Consider the following 17,674-nt stretch of genomic DNA (forward strand, 5'->3'; position numbering starts at 1 on the left):
GACCCATTTATCCGACTGCCCTTAGGACCTGCCCTGTCCAATATTGTAGTCACTCACCACAGGTGGCCGCTGAACACGTGAAATGTGGCTCATCCAAACTGAGATGTGCTGGAAGTGTAAATTATGCATCTTGTTTCTAAGACTTTGTATGAAAAAAGGAACGCAAAATAGCTCAATGATTTGTTTATATTGATTATCTTGAAATGATAAGATTTTGAATATGTTGGGTTAAATATATTATTAAATTAATTTTACTTGTTTCTTTTACATTTTTAATATGGCTATGATAAAACTTAAGGTTCTCTCTGTGGCTTGCATTTATGGCTTGCATTGTATTTCCATTGAGCTGTAGTGCTTTCAATATTTCTGTTAAGAGTATTCAGCAGCCATCTCAAACACAACCTGTCAAAACCAAACTTAAGGTCTTTATTCCATGGACCTATTGGGTGTTAAGACTCTCTGGGTGTTCAGAGAAACGATGAAATTACCTAAACCAGAAATGGGAGTTATCCTTGACTCATCTGCTCACAGAAATCACCTACCATGTCCAGTCCATTTCATCTCCTAAAAAAACATCCCTTTTGAGTTATGTTACTTCTCTCCTTCCCAACTTCTCTAGTCCAACTTGACACTCAGATCCCACCTGTTTCACTGCAGCAGCCACTTAGCTTGCCACCTTGCTGGGATCCTATCCTTAAACTTGTGAGTCTTTGTAGATCAGATCTGGTCCTGCCATCCATGGATTCCCTTGCTTGAGACTTCATCAGGGCCTTCCCAGTGCCTCGCAGTGAAAGCCTACCATTTTTAATGTCTCAAGGGTACTTCATGACCTACTCCTGTTTGTGTTATACTTGTAGGATCGTTTCTCAATGCTCTGCTCTCCTTTCCCTAAATTTTAAGCCTCAGCCACACTCAACTTCTTTGTGTTTTTCAGTCCATAGGGTTCAGCTTCCATGAACTCAGCATGAAGGTAGTTTACTCTGGTGAGCTTCCCCGAGCTTTCTGCACAGCTTTGTATCCCTGCTGTGTGCTGGCTCTCTGTACTTTCTCTAATCAATACTCACAGCTCCTACATAGCTTATAAATCACCCCTCCCTTCTGATTCATGGTAAGTAGGACAAGGATAGTGGGGTTTTTTGTTTGTTTGTTTCTATTATGGTACCCAATACCATGGTGAACATAAACTGACTCAATAAAATTAGTATTGAATAAATAAATATCATTTAAGAAATTGTGGACTCCCCCAGATCTTCCTCTCATGTTCTTATCGTCCATTTCTCTTAGGACCTATTTATGAGGAGTCCACAGCACTTAACATTTCTTTAGAAGATCCAGGATTAAAATACTATCCTAAGTCTTTATTTCTAAAATTCCTAGAAACATCAAATACTTAAGAATATCCTTTCATAATGTCTTCTGGGCTTTTGCTTGCCTGGGGCTGTCAGTTGATCAGACAATTTATTTTAACAGCTGATTTCTTCTCAACTCCGCCCCTACCCCACCCCTACTGAAATAGCAGTTTGCATACATTTGCAAACATTTTCTTTTCCTGGTGGTATAGATGCACAGAATTGTGATGGGGAGAATGAGAACCAACTTTCACAATTACCATCTGGGAATTATTTGGTTTTTTTTGGTTTAGAGCACTCTACAGCTCCTTCAGTTGACACAGATTTATTCAAATATCAGTAAATCAAGCCTTGATCTGTCTTCCAATTATGTACTGAACTGAATGTGGGGGAAATTAAAAGAGTTTACAAGATGTTGTAGGTTGGCCAACCAGTACTTCTGAGTTTTAATAGGAAGTACATAAAAGAAAGTCTGGCTATATGCATATGTTTGAAATTATTTTTCAAAGGCTGAAGAATAAAGAAGTAATTAAGAATCATTTGTGGGTATAAATCATAAACCACCCTCCCTCCACCACTTCCTAGGTATCTTCCTGGACAAGTTACTTCACCTCTTTCTGCTTCAGTTCTCAAGACAGTAAAGAGAGCAAAATGTTACTTCACTCATGGGGTCGTTGTTGGGCACGTAGTAAGTGCTCAGTAAATGTTGTCTTTCGAAAGTCTCTACATTTATGATTGATAAAACAACATATAAACTTACTACTAATAGAATAAAATATAGATGATTATGTTTCTGAGAAACAAATGCCTGGCAAGGGAATTAAGTTTGTTCAAATGAAACTTAATCCAATTCTTGAAAGATAGGGAACACTTTCCAATAGTCACGAGACATTGCACTGTTCCAGAAACCTCCCAGAAAGTCGTGGAATCTGGAGTCTTTCCGGACAGAGTTTTTGATTCACTCATGCCCCCAATGCTTTCTGTTTCTTCCTTCCTATTTCTCCTAGAAAAGAAAAGAAAAGGTTAATGTTGTTGTTGATCACCTTGATTCTTAGATCTTGCTTAATATCCTCTCCTGTAGAGCTTACATTCAGTGTTTACTTATGGAACTGCTCTTAATGTGTCAGTATTCAGAGTACGAGGCACCCCCTGCCTCTGTGAATGTAAAAGTAAAGAAGAGTTCAAATGGAAATTGTGGCCTAGCGTTTCCTCTAACAATCGCCTAACTCTCTTCCTAGGGATAAATAGGCATAGCATCACTAATGGTATCTTTTCAGTTCTAAAAAAAAAAAAAAAAAAAAAACCACCCATGTGAGACAGGGAAATTCCAAGAAGTTTTATCTTCTCTAGGCAACAGAGGTTACAGAAGTAAAATAGAAGAAGAGTTAAAGATAAAAATGGAGCCCAAACCAAGGAATAGCACCAATAATACTCCTCGGTTATTAAATTTCATGACTAATAAAGGAGCCCAGGGGTGTGCTGGTACCTATTTTACAACTAGAATAAAAAGCCTGATTTGTAGCATTTGCCTAATTCCTTGGTGAAAATACTCTCACGTGACTGGGATAAGGCTAACATCATGATGTTACTGAACACGGAGTTGTGAAGAAGGGCTGGTGATGAACTCGTGGGTAGGTGTCAGTCAGTCCTACCAATACCAAGTGTGCCTAGGCATAAAAGGGAGGGTGGGCTTTGTAACTACCTGCCTGCATGGAATTGTTTTTCAATATTCCTGACAAGTAGTTGTCTACCTTGTGGTTGTGTAGCTCTAAGGATAGTATTCTCATGTTCTGAGATAGCCATACCAGCTTCATCACACAGATTAAGCCTGAGATGCAATCGTATCTGAAGTATGGGTAGATAGAGTATAGATAGCTACTGCTTCTCTTCAAGGATCAAGGTGTAACAGGCAAGAATTTTTGTCAAGTACGTTGCAAAAACTGTAAACACTATGTTTGAGGAGATGCTAGGTTGATTTGGGGACTTGACAATCAATTATTATTGCTTTTGCTGACTCTGAAAAGAGATCAACAGAAATATACATCAGCGAAGTCATGGAGGATGACTTTGGATCCTCCATCATGGAGGACCCATGATGTCAGGGTATACCTGCCAGAAATTCAAGGATTATTATTTTGTTGTTGAAGCGTAGTTGATTTACAATATTGGGCCAATCTCTGCTGTATAGCAAGGTGACTCAGTAATATACATGTCTATGTTTTTTGTAAATATTCTTTTCCGTTATGGTTTACCACAGGATAGTGAATATACTTTCCTGTGCTGTACATTAGGACCTTGTTGTTTATCCATTCTAAATGTAATAGCTTACATCTAGCAACTTAAAACTTTTAGTCGATCCTTTTTCCTTCTACTCTCTTGGCAACCACAAGTCTGATCTCTATGTCTACAAATCTATTTCTGTTTTATAGATAAGTTCATTTGAGCCATATTTTAGATTCCACATTTAAGTGATATCATATGGTGTTTGTCTTTCTCTTTCTTAGGTTACTTAATATGATAATCTCTAGCTGTATCCATATTGCTGCAAATGGTATTATTTCATTCCTTTTTATGGCCCAGTAGTATTCCATTGGCCCTAAAAATAATTTTTATCCATTCATCTGTCAATGGGCATTCAGGTTGCTTCCGTGTCTTGGCTATCGTGAATAGTGCTGCTATGAGCAGAGGGGTGCGTGTATTTTCTTGAACTATAGTTTTGTCCAGATACATGCCCAGCAGTGGGATTGCTGGATCATATGATAATTCTACTTTTAGTTTTCTAAGGAACCTCCGTGCTGTTTTACACAGTGGCTGCACCAGCTTACATTCCCACTAACTGTGTGGGTGAAGTGAAAGTGTTAGTGCTCTAGTCATGTCTGTGAGCCTATGGAATGTAGCCCACCAGGCTCCTCTGTCCATGGAATTCTCTAGCAAGAATACTGGAGTGGGTTGCTATTCTCTTCTCCAGGGGATCTTCCCAACCAAGGGATCAAACCTGGGTCTCCTACATTGCAGGCAAATTCTTTACCATCTGAGCCTCCAGGGAAGCCCTGACAGTCAAATGAGGGGTCCCTAGAAATGCAAGATTATTAAATCACATGGCTTGCATCTCTATACTTGTTCTATTTTTTATGTGAATTTAAGGATTGTTACAAGTTTGGGGCAAAGACTGAGGGTTATGATTTCTTTTCTCTTTTTAGGTTTCTTACTCAGAAGGAGAAATATTTGTTTCTCAATCAATAAGAGTATATACAGAAGACTTCTTATTGATACACATCAGATATTACTGGGTGATGGCAGATAGTAGATAGAACAGTCATCCTCTGACGAAGTCTTTTTTTTTGTTGTTAAAAATGTGTTTGTTATTGTTATTTACCAGTGGGGAGAGGCAGTTTATTTACAAGCCACAAAAGCAAGGAGATAGCACAGTTAGTTAGCAATCTGTGTAGGATGGGCTACTTATGCAAAAATAAGACTTCAAAACAAAGGACATGGAGAGCTTCTGACAAGGAGTTTTTAGGAGTCCAGTGTGTTTTAAAGATGCTAGAGAAAAATAATGCCACTAAAGTCTGTTGACTGTGCTCAACATTTTGATTTTGTCTTCTTCATGCAGTAAAAGATGAGAGTAACATCAGCAAGCATGAGTATCCAGGCGATGCCGACAGCACCATTTGGGGCTTGTTATTATGATGTGTTGGCTTAGGAGACACAAAATTATAAGGGGTTTACTTCACAATTGTTCCAAATATAGGGCATTTAGAGCTCAGTGAAGTGTTTGTCTTAATACACAGAGATATGGACCCTCAGGAAAAGTAAGCTAACGGTAAACACAAACCGAGGAGTTAATATTTGTTCTCATTGGTATTGTTGATTGCCTAACAAATCCTCTGTGGGCAGTATACACTCAACAGTTCCACATAGTATCTGGGCACTAAATTTCAGAACTGTTGATGCAATTAGTATTGTAACTTGGGACTTTGGTTGGGGAGTCTTATCAAGTGATACTGTTATATTTCTAAAGGAAGATGTCCCTGAATTAAAAACAGGCTTGGTGAGGAAAAAAATAAAAATATGCTCCCTCATAGAAAAGGAAAAGCTTGTGGTTGTCTTGTCTTTTTGATTGTATCCAGGAGCTGTTGTTGACACCAAGGTAAGGGTTAACATTTCAAATGGACTGGTTGCCTCCTGATTTCTTGCACATAAAGCCATACGAAGTTCAGGGAGAGACTTCTTCCCCTAGTAATGAAGCTCTCTGCTGCTAATGGCCCATGCAGACTCCCTTGGCTCCTCCAAATTAGAAATACTTCAGTGTGCTCCTTTGCTTCATTAACAGTAAAGAGAGGGAGATTGGTGGCTATTTAGGGCACGGGGAAATTAGTGGCTATTTAGGGCAAGAGAAAATTGTCGTAATTATGGTTGGTAAATTCTCTTCATGGTATTCTTCTATTCTGAATGTTCTTTGGGTGCTTTTCAGAAGAGCCCACCACTGTCACCGCTGGCATTTGGCCTAGAAGGATGGGAGCTGATTTGACTATGAATTTTTGGCCCTCAGGGTGACAGTCAAGACAAGGCATCTTGCCTCCTCGAAGACTGGTCTTTCCCATTCGGGTCTGATTTTCAGAATGCACCATGCGACCCTTTCCACTACCAACTGTGATAAAGGAGTATTTGATAACCTCCTTCTCTACTTGTATTGCTCTAAAGAAAGCTCATGCTGTCCACAAATGCCTGTGAAATTGTGTCCCATCTGAACCTCTGGTGGGCTAGATGGGGCAGCTTGGTAGAATCCATGCAGTGCATGAAGAAGGAGGAAGAAAGAATGATTTAGGATCACAGTGTGCTGTGGTTGGTTCTCCAATTGATCAAGGAGTTAGCATCAGGTTGGATACTGATTTGGGCTTCCCTGGTAGCTCATACTGATTGGAAGAAGGGGATCAAAAAGAAGCTATGGAAGTCCTGAAGACAAGTAGAACTGAATTGATGTTAGCATTTGAAAACAGGGTCATGTGTATAGGGGTCTTTAGAAACTTGGAAGTGTGGCCTGAAAATGACTCCTTCAGTAATTGCTATTATGATCTATAGTAATGGAATCTGGATAAATTAGATCCTAAAACTGATTTGTAAATGTGATTTAGAAAATTTAGAAATAATTAAATCTCATCAAAGTGACCAGGGGGATTCTTGAGGCCACACTGCTGGAATGAAGTATTTCTGGAAATAAACATGATATCTTAAGAGAAGAGTGACAAAATATGGGTTGGTAAGGCAAAGAAAGTGACAAAATATAGACCAGAGGAATTAAATGTGAACAGATGGATGCATTTGAACAAATAGAATTCTTTTGTTCTATAGTTAAAAATAAAACCAGGACTCTAATCTAAAAATAGTTTAACTGAGAACACTCCACTTGGATAGAAGAAATCTAAGTTCATAAGGAAATCTTCGCATTTTCCTAAGCCAGGCCCACTGTTAGTGCAGTTGCTTACATGTGTGCAGAGGAGGTTTTCTGACCACTCATTTCAGTTCAGTCACTCAGTCATGTCTGACTCTTTGCTACCCTGTGGACTGCAGCATGCTAGGCTTCCCTGTCCATCATAACTCTTGCAGCTTGCTCAAACTCATGTCCATCAAGGCAGTTGATGCCATCCAACCATCTCATCCTCTGTCGTCCCCTTCTCCTCCTGCCTTCAATCTTTCCCAGCATCAGGGTCTTTTCCAATAAGTCAGTTCCTCACATCAAGTGGCCAAAGTATTGGAGTTTCAGCTTCAGCATCAGTCCTTCTAATGACTATTCAGGACTGATTTCCTTAAGGATTGAGTGGTTGGATCTCCTAGCAGTCCAAGGGACTCTCAAGAGTCTTCTCCAACACCAGAGTTCAAAAGCATCAATTCTTCGGTGCTCAGCTTTCTTTATAGTCCAGCTCTCCCAAAGAAAGACAATGCCAAAGAATGTTCAAACTACTGCACAATTGCACTCATCTCACACGCTAGCAAAGTAATGCTCAAAATTCTCCAAGCGAGGCTTCAACAGTATGTGAACTGTGAAATTCCAGGTGTTCAAGATGGATTGAGAAAATGCAGGGGAACCAGAAATCAAATTGCCAACATCCATTGGATCATCGAGAAAAAAAGAGAGTTCAAGAAAAACATCTACTTCTGCTTTATTTACTATGCCAAAGCCTTTGACTGTGTGGATCATGACAAACTGTGGAAAATTCTTAAGGAGATGGAACTACCAGACCACCTTACTTGCCTCCTGAGAAATCTGTATGCAGGTCAAGAAGCAACAGAACTGGACATAGAAAAACAGACTGGTTCCAAATTGGGAAAGGAGTACATCAAGGTTATATATTGTCACTCTGCTTATTTAACTTCTATGCAGAGTACATCATGTGAAATGCCAGTCTGGATGAAGCAAAAGCTGGAATCAAGATTACCGGGAGAAATATCAATAACCTTAGATTCTCAGATGACACTACCCTTATGGCAGAAAGTGAAGAAGGATTAAAGAGTCAGAAAGTGCTTTCTTTCTGACCACTAAAGATAAATGTTCAAGTCTTCTTGGCAAATATCTTATTGATAATGAGGTTGACTGTATCAAGATCTGATAACTTATCATCAAATGGTTATCTGTTTTAATTAATACATTTACAAGAAGTATTCTGACACTATTGTTTTCTGGGTAGATTTCCCTGGGACAAAACATCACTAAACAGCCAACAGCCAAAGTGTTCTAATCTACTTAAAACTCATTTATTCATTCAAGAAAAACATTTGTTGAGCACCCACCATGTGAAAGACAGTTTTATTTCTCATTGCAAATTTTAAAATGGAAATTCTGATTTATCAGTGAGTATTTCTTGGAATTTGGTCTTGTGATTCATTTTCCAGAGCCAGTGTCTCTATGAAAGCTGAAGGGCTGCACTTTCAGAACCTGAAATGCTCGGAATTATTTTCTGGACTGTGGGGAAATTCCACCTGATATATTGACCTTGGTACCATGGTGGCCAGCTCATTTGCCTCTTTGGGATTTCAACTTATCTCTTCTTATCATATTTGTTTTACATTTATTTCCCAGAAGCCTGTCTTCATTTATTAAATATATCAGTTGGGCCAAATTGTGCTGGATGATATTCTGGGATGCTGGGACTCATGTCTTCATAATGACTGAGAAGGGATGGCTAGACAATCAAGGAAGAAAATTAAGCCTTCTCAAACTTGTCTGAAATGAAAATTTAGGAATCAGTTTCATAAATGGAGAAGGAATTTGAGGATGTGAACTCCCCATTACTGGAAGAAATAACAAGATAAAATCTGGAGGAAATTCCCATAATGGGTTGGATGTTAGAACAAATGATCCCCATATCCACTCTGAGTCTAAGAATATGAGCCCAGGTTTCCATTAGTTTTAATTTAAATCTTGGTATACATGGGGGAAAAAAAGTTCCTTCATATCCCAAACCCAAAGAGAGGAAGAAGCCCCTCCATCTCAAGATTTTTTTTTCTTTTGACCACACCACATACAGAATCTTAGTTTCCCCATCAGAGATCAAGCTTGCATCCTCTGCAGTGGAAGCACAGTCTTAACCACTGGACCACGAGGGAAGTCCCCACCCCAAGATTTCTAAAGGTTCAGTGAATGCTGTGTAAGGACATCTGGGAAACAGTAGTTCTTTTATTCCAAATGCCCTGAGTATTCTCCATCCCTTTTTATCTATTAACAGATGAAACAAACGCATTGTCTTATAAGAAAGAAAGAAAGAAAGAAAAGAAAATGAAGTCGTTCAATCCTGTCCTACTCTGCGAGCCCATGGACTATAGTTTACCAGGCTCCTCCGTCCATGGGGTTTTCTAGGCAAGAGTACTGGAGTGCGTTGCCATTTCCTTCTCCAGGGTTTTTTCCCCGACTTAGGGGTCAAACCCAAGTCACCTGCATTGTAGGCAGACGCTTTACCATCTGAACCACCAGGGAAGTCTTAGAAGAAATATGTATCAAATACTATATCACCAGGGCTAAAGCTCATGAGAGCTTGTGAGCGTGTTTTTAAATGACCAAATATCCTGGATAAACCTTGAGACAGTAAAATAACTAGATGGAGTGGCAAACCAGGTACATCTGAAGTTCTTTCTTCAATGAGCTATAGGTAGACTTACCGGGCTTGAGATGGTTATTGAATATATCGATTATCACGTTGTTTCACAGCTGCTACAGGAGATACATACTGTGGTCTCCATTTGAAAAAAGAGAAAGCTTACAGAGGGTAAGCAAGTCCCCAAAACTCATGCACTTAGTTCCTGCACGTATAGACTTCCAATTTACACACAGTTAACAATGGTCCCCAAATATTTAACACTAAAACCAGTCTCCTCTTTATACTATTTCCACTCAATTGTAAATTGACTTTTGATTTGCTCATGCCACCCCTCACTTTGAAAACCCAACATCCTCCTTCATTTCATTTCCTTCTACTGTGAGAATTTAATTATCTGCCTGCAGCAACATGCCACAGTTGAAGATTCTCAGGAAAACTAAACCAAAGGGGAAGGACAGTCATATAATGTGGGTTTTTTTTTTAAACTTTTGCTTTAATTTTTTGTCACTTTGACTTTCTTTTAGGGTCTAAGTAGGTGGAAAAATGTATTTATGATCTGGTAAAGACTTAAAAAAATCACTTTCTAGGATGAACTATGGGGAATAAGTTGTAGAAATCCAAAACTTTGTTTCTGCCTGTGAAGCTCACATAGTATGTTTGCCATACTCTGTCTCCATTTTCCTCATGGTGAGATGCCATTCTTCTAGAAAACTTTTCTGTAAATTGGGAAGTTGGCACTAACTGCTTCGGGGAGAGCTCCTCCATGCAGTTTTTGTTCATATTGTTGTTTATTGTTTAGTCGCTAAGTTGTGTCTGACTCTGCAACCCCATGGACTGTAGCCCGCCAGACTTCTCGGTCCGTGAGGTTTCCCAGGCAAGAATATGGGAGTGGGTTACCATTTCCTTCTCCAGGGGATCTTCCCAACCCAGGGTTCGAACCCACGTCTTCTATATTGCAGGCAGATTGTCTACCACTGAACCACCAAGGAAGCTTTTGTTCGTATAACAAATATGGTTTGAGTAACCATCTTATGCAGAGTCCGATGCCAAGGGGCAGGATACAGAAAAGAGGAAATGTCTCTAACTTCAGGATGTCATGGTCCTTGTAAAGAAGCAAAACTGCAAATCCCCCTGGCACTGAGTGAGCCCTGGGGATCATGTAAGGCCACAAGAGAGGACGCAGTGTCCTCTTTGTTCTGGGGAAGCTACTGAGGCCATTCCTGCTGGGCAGTTGGAGGTGGACTCTGTGAGTCCAGGCACATCAGGCTCCGGGCATCAGCCACTACTCCCAGGAGAGATAACTAATAACTATATAGTGTGTGTTCTTCTGCTGATAAACCTGGGCCATGGCAATATTCTGACCATGGACATTTCTCTGTTAAAATAATCGTATCTAGTCCTGGCCTGTATGAACTCATTAGGGTGGCATTGATTAGTGGCCTAAGATCTGAGTGTTACAGAGCACTGTAGATCTGAGTGGTGCACACATGGTCCACCAGCCCTCTCCCACTGGGCCTTTTGACCCATGGTGTGACTTCTAAAACCTCCCTAGACACTGGGGAGACATAATGGAGAAAATGGGAGATGGCTTACAGCTGATGGGAGAGGAGAGCCTTCGATCCAGGATGGACAAAAGCTTACCACCCAGTTTTGTCTTTTAAATCTCCCTAGAGCCAACGCCCTGAACGCTTCTCATGATTTAACCTTAACGGACAGCAGAAACAAGACAACCACTGTCCGTTATGTGCATGACACACTATCTGACCCTTCTGGCTGGATGGCCCTGCTCTTGGATCAAGAGACCTACTCCCTGCGATTTGAGAGCCCTTGGACTAGCAGTGCTCTGCAGGTAACCCTGACATCCACTCGCTGGTAGATTCCTTTCCCCAGGAGTTCCCAACTTTCCTTCTGTGACATAATAGTCTGCAGGTATTACCATCTTCTGGTGCTGATCAAGCAAACTGCAGCAGAAATTTTGCCAGATGAATGTAACCTGAATTTGAGATATGATTTTTTTTTTTAATTTTAAACTTGAAACTTGTAGAATCTGTTTAAACCTCACTTTGAACACAGTATGATTCTGCCTGAAAATTTAACTTTATTAGTACACTGACAAACAGCTTCTAAGCATCCTATAGATTTGCAGTCTTATGTTACGGGTTAAGGACCAACCTACCCCAGGGAAGTGTTTCATAGCTGAAAGAATCTTCCCAAGGCATTTTTACATTACACACTGCCACCTTGTGGTCAAAGAGTAACTTGCACGTGAAGGTCTGTCCTTTCCATTGTTAGGTTGGAGGAGTCAGATGGTTAGGGGAGGGATGGTAGGAATAACCATGCGGAAAATGGGTGCATTTTCTGAAATAGTCCATTGGATCCCCTCAAGCTCCCTTTCTTCCTTTTAAGCACATTTCTTTCTTTCAGTCTCATCACACACACATTCTCCCTAACGGTCACGAGAGTAGTTCTTAGGGAGCTGGAGGCAGGCGTGCCATTTGTGGTCCGGTTGCTCAGTCAAGTCCAACTCTTCGTGACCTCTTGGAATGCAGCACACCAGGCTTCCCTGTCCTTCAAGATCTTCTGGAGTTTGCTCAAACTCATGTCCATTGAATCACTAATGCCATCCAACTATCTCATCCTCTGTTGCCCCCTTCTCCTCCTGCCCTCAATATTTCAAAGTAGAATCTTTATGATACCTTCACCAGGGCTCTCAGGAAGGGTGCACACCTCTCTCCACTTCCCTTGAGGTTCCCATGAGAACATTCTGGAGAGGTGAAGGCAGTAGAATGGTGACTCTAAAGGTGGACACCTGGGTTTCTGTCCCAGACCAGCACTCTCCTACTTCATGATGTGGGAAAATTAACGGAACCTCCACCTGCCTCAAGTGTCCTCATCTATAAAATGGGGTCAGCACTGGTGACAGTTCCCAGGGCCTTTCAAGGATTGAATACCTTGATATGAATAATACCCGAGCACGTGGGGAATGCTCAGCCATGTTAGCTGTTACTGTTATAAAGGAATGGCACTCCTACCAATGCCTGCTATTTGAATCTTGGGGAAAACCGGGTGGGAATTCTAGACGTGGCGCTGTCTCTTCCTACTGGTTAACCTGAGACAAATTACTTCGCTTATCTGAACTTTGGTTTTCTCCTCTGGATTGTTAAACAAGAAGAGGGCTTCCCTGGTGGCTTAGATGGTAAAGAAAGTGAAAGTGAAGTCACTCAGTCATGTCCGACTGTTTGCGACCCCATGGGCTGTAGCTCACCAGGCTTCTCTGTCCATGGAATTTTTAAGATGGTAAATAATCTGCCGGCACTGCAGGAGACCTGGGTTCAATAGCTGGGTTAGGAGATCCCCTGGAGAAAGAAATGGCAACCCACTCCAGTATTCTTGCCTGGAGAATTCCTTGTACAGAGGAGCCTGGTGGGTTACAGTCCATGGGGTCACAGAGAGTTGGTCACAAAGATTGAACGATTAACACACACACACACACACACACACACACACACAGAACCTTACAGCTTTCAGTCCTCACATTGTATGATTTTTGTAGCTCTAGTTATGAGTTTATTGTGCAGTAAATTTAAGTAAACCCATTTCCCACAAGAAAAGTAGCCGGTGTGAATGGTCCTGTTTCTAAACTACTCCATCCTGTTCTTTGTAACTCTTTTATTGGCAAGAGTTTTCCTTTCTAAAAAAGCACTTTTGTACTTTTCTCTCACTTCAAGTACTCAGCAACATTCGACAACTTTGCTCCTGGAAATTACCTGTTGCTGGTGCACACAGACGTGTGGGTTTACCCTGACATCCTCATAAGGTGTGGGAGTCATGTGGGGCGGTCCCTCTCATCTCTTCCATCGCCTGGTCAGGACCAAGGCTGTGACTGGTTCTTCGACAGTCAGTTGAGACAACTCACCTATCTGGGTAAGTATGATTGAATGAGCATGTTGAGTGCATGTAGTCAGAAACCACTATTCCCTTTGGAATTTCAAACATTGGTGCTATGAAGTGATGAGGAACTGAAAGGGACACCTGTGTGCTGTGATTAGGTGGATTGTGTTCCGAAATTAGACTGCCTGCCAGCTTCAGCACCTGCTAGCTATGGGACACTGAGCAGGTATTCTTTCTAAGCCTCAGTCTCCTCTTCTGTAAAATGGAATAATAAAAGGGCCTACATGAAGAACAGGAAATTAAGTAAAGGATAACATGTAAAATTCTTTAAAACAGTGTCTGATCCAGAGCGAGTACTTAATAACCTTTGATTGTTATTCACCTTTTTCCTTCATGTTAAGCATTGTATTTGTAGAAAGGTCAACTGCATGTGTAAAGACAGGATGGCTGGTTGCGATCACAGGGACAGGGGACAGCAAAGAGAGGCAGGATGAAGAATGTAGTCAGTGTGGAAGGTGAGAAGCTTTGGAAGGCAGTCTGAGGACAGGAAGATGAGATGCACAGAGTGCTGAGGACTGGGCATGGGCTGTCTCATCCGGTGTCAGATGCAGCATCAGGGTGAAGGATCCATGGGCCTTGTTTTATGGAACCAGAAGCCCTACTGTGACTGCACAATAACAGGGGCCGGCAGGATTACCTTACTTTCTTATTGTGCATGTTTCACGGGAGTCCCATGTGTGACTCAGGGCCATAGATTTCTTTTGACTTCCTGGAGCTCATCTCTTATTGCCTTTCCATATTGTTTCATTGACCACTCTGAGTGCCATGATGTCTACTTATGCTAACCTTAGCTCAGTGGTCTGTAGGAAGGAGAATCTGAAAAAATGAGTCTCTAGAATGACAGTTTTGTTACAAATTAATCTTCATAGATCTTGGTCTAATTCAGGACCATGTCAAGCATGGCAAGACCCAACCTCTGCCATGAGCCAGACTTGGCCCTAAAGGCTTAGAGAGCTGGCCGGTGTCCCAAGTTCCGCGTCTCTATCACTTGTGCCTAGCCATATGTCAGCTGAGTCGGATCACATTTGGGCCCTGGTACGCTTACATTTTCATAGCACCAGAGAGGAGAGAATGGTGTTTCCCGGGTTTTTAAAAGTGTTTGCCAAATGGATTGCTGTATATTTTATTTGCACTGAAATGTACCATCCAGATTTTATTTCTGATTTGATCCATCTATAAAAGGAACCTCAAACTATAAAACTTCAAGATGGACAGAGATGCCTGACACCATTTTACCACTAAAGTCAAATACAACCGTTAAGTAAGAGCAAATAGTTGCTATTAACTTTAACTGTGGCTATTCATTTGATGTATATACTGAAACAAAATTTTAATTTCAAATTGCTCTTGTTTTATTACTTAACATGTTTCTGAGGAGCCTGTCTTGTTCATTGATTGGATTTTATTCATGAACTGCACTCTAGTTTGAATAGTCACAAAAAGCAAGCATGATAAAGGAACATTTGTGGCACAGAGAAAAAAAAAATCAAGTCATGCAGTTACAGGTTTTTGTTCCTCTTTGATGGTGTTATTTATTGAATTAATAGCAAGTTATACTATTGTGCTGTATTTATACATATGTTCTAAATGCACGTCTGTATAAGTGTGTGTATTTTATATGTATATTTATATTATATGTACATATGCAGGATATAGGTGAATATTTCAATATAAACCATTTTTATTACACAGATAGCTTTTTAATTAAAGAGTCTTTGTATCAGAATCCTTTAGTATCTCCCCTTTTGAACAATGTGAGTTGGTCAAGGAACAGGAAGTCACAGGGGGTTGATGGAATGTTTAATAAAGTTAGAGACCCTTGTTCCTTGGAGAGGATTTCCAGGACTCTAGGTCGTGACTTTCCTGGTCATTTGTGCCTTTGAGTGTGTGGAGTACTTAGGTGATGAGAGTCAATCCTGTTCCCATTGGCACAGTGAGGACTTGAAGGTTTGGGAGGAACCATGGTTCACAAACAGGTCCCCTATGGTGGTGACCTGTGCAGTGATATTGGGTTGCGTATGATGGGTTGTGACTTTTTATACCCTCTGTGTAAAGTTTGCACCACCACTGTGAAGTTGATGAGGAGGTGACCATGTTTTCCATAGACCAACCCCCCTATGTCAGTGACATAGTTGTAGCTGACACCTCAAAAAGGCTCTATGCAATAGTTCCAGTTAATTATTGATTAGCTTGTTGTGAAAGGCACTCAGTCATGTCCGACTCTTTGCGACCCTATGGACTATACAGTCCATGGAATTCTCCAGGCCAGCATACTGGAGTGGGTAGCCTTTCCCTTCTCCAGGGGATCTTCCCAACCCTGGGATCGAACCCAAGTCTCCCGCATTGCAGGCGGATTCTTTACCCGCTGAACCACTGGGGAAGCCCTGATGAGCTTGTTACTTTCGCCTGATTGTTTTTTGGGCTGTGTGACTTTATAAGTCTGTGATTGGGGTAACCTACATAAAGTACATTTAATCTAAGAAGAGAAGATAAGACCTCACACTTAAAGTAGACATGTTTCTGGAATTTAAAAAAAAAGGAAGAAAAAAAAAAAAAACCTCATAGAGAGTCTTGTGTGTACAGAAAGTTCATTTTATTGTAAGGGAGCTGCTTGACCTCCTCCAGGTCCACTGAGTTTCCTGTCAGACTTTGAGGGGTGGGCGTGGGGGAGACATTGCTCTTTTACCCGCTGGCCTTCAATTCGGAATCCTGCTCCACTGACGTTTGGCTGGCCTTCACTCATTCCTTGACCACTTCTAAGTGGCCCGTCTTTTGTATTGTTTGTTCATAACCCTACCACATCCCCCTTGGAGAGGAAGTTTTAAAAAAATCCCAATTATCTTCATTTCCTCCATTTGGCTCCTCGGTGTGTGATTTAAGATGCCTGACTCCTTTCCGACCCAGCGAGATTGGCAGAGAGTGGAACCCAGGCATTCTGGCTCCTGGCTGTGCCTCTCCACTAGAGTGTGCTGCCCACTCAATAATCGTGGACCACTGACCAGCCAGGCTGGGGGGTGCCCGGCAGGTTTCCGGGAGAACGTTTCTCACTGATCCCCAGTGACAAAGAAAAAAATCCCGCACATATAATGTTCTTTGACCCTTGCTTTTCTCTTCTTTACCAAGGCAAGTTTTGCCTTTGTTCGGCAAACGTCTTTACAGAAAGCAGCTTCTTTGGAAAGCTCACGGCCAGAGTTTGGGGCTTTGGGCTTTAATCAGTGGCTGGCTGGTTATTTTACCTGGGGCATGGAATTATAAATGTTCCCTTCCTCTGTGGCTACATCCATACAATGAGGCTAAGCTTACTTATCTATTGGAATTGTGGTACAAAACACCCAACCTCTTCAAGTGTGACTAGAATGCATTGTTATTTCACTGTACACTTTCTCAGTAGATGACTTTTCTAAAACGGTTCTTTCTTTTCCCACCTCCGCCCCTACCCTGAAGATGAACAATCTCAGGTGCCTTAAACTCAGTGTACCTGTCATAACTTGGTCTGCAAGAGTCTCATTCTATTTTCCTTGACTAGCTTTTGTAAGATAACAGATTCATGATAACATGACATGTATGATATAGGGGTGCCCTGATTGAAACTTAATACCACTTAAGCAATTGTTACCCACAGACTAAGATAACCTCGCTCATTTAAAAACATCTCTTTTAAGGAGATTGGTTCAGGTTGCCTTTCTGATGCCCCTGAGATTTCTGCCTGGGGAACCACTTAAACACAGACCATGAGTGAAGTCCTTGCATGCCATAGTTTGTGTTAGGGTCCCGGAGGGGCAATATTTGCTAGAATAAACTGTTATGAATGGCAGTCATGAACTGTCACTTCTACACCATGCTTATGGACAGGTCTGACTGTAAAACAAGAGTTCCTTCATGGTTTCAAAGTCGGAGTCAAATCCAGAGAACCCCTTTTTCAGTTTCTGCTGTTGGATTCACCAGCACTCCCATCTCTGCCTTACGCATGCAGTCAATATCCCACTGCCTCTGTCCCTGCAGTTTTTTTTTTCCCCCAGGAATGTTTCAGTTCATGGTGAACTATTTTTATTTTTTAGTTACATTAACGCTATGAAATAATTAGTCAGCTAATTAATCTGGTGTACAAGCTTTGTAGGATTCTTCAGCTGTCAGTCAGGCCCAGGCCTGAGGCCTACATCTAGTCTCAGCACTCTCGCCCATGTGATTTCTGTTGCCATGGCTACTGGGTACATCTGCTGACACCCCACTCTCTATTTATTGCTTAATTAAGAATTTCACGCTCAGCCCTTATCTGCCTCT

At 41.3% G+C, this 17,674-nt stretch overlaps 1 protein-coding gene across 1 annotated transcript in view; it reads left to right on the top strand.

Moving 5' to 3' along the window:
• Positions 1–17,674, top strand: part of PKHD1 (PKHD1 ciliary IPT domain containing fibrocystin/polyductin) — a 452,170-nt gene that overhangs the window by 218,756 nt on the left and 215,740 nt on the right. The window contains exons 48-49 of the mRNA XM_040249475.1: positions 11,114–11,291; positions 13,171–13,366. Coding sequence (XP_040105409.1) covers positions 11,114–11,291; positions 13,171–13,366 — 374 coding nt within the window. The remainder of the gene's footprint in view (positions 1–11,113; positions 11,292–13,170; positions 13,367–17,674) is intronic.

This window comes from Oryx dammah, unplaced genomic scaffold (genome assembly GCF_014754425.2).
Source record: "Oryx dammah isolate SB20612 unplaced genomic scaffold, SCBI_Odam_1.1 HiC_scaffold_11, whole genome shotgun sequence".
Taxonomy (NCBI): domain Eukaryota; kingdom Metazoa; phylum Chordata; class Mammalia; order Artiodactyla; family Bovidae; genus Oryx; species Oryx dammah.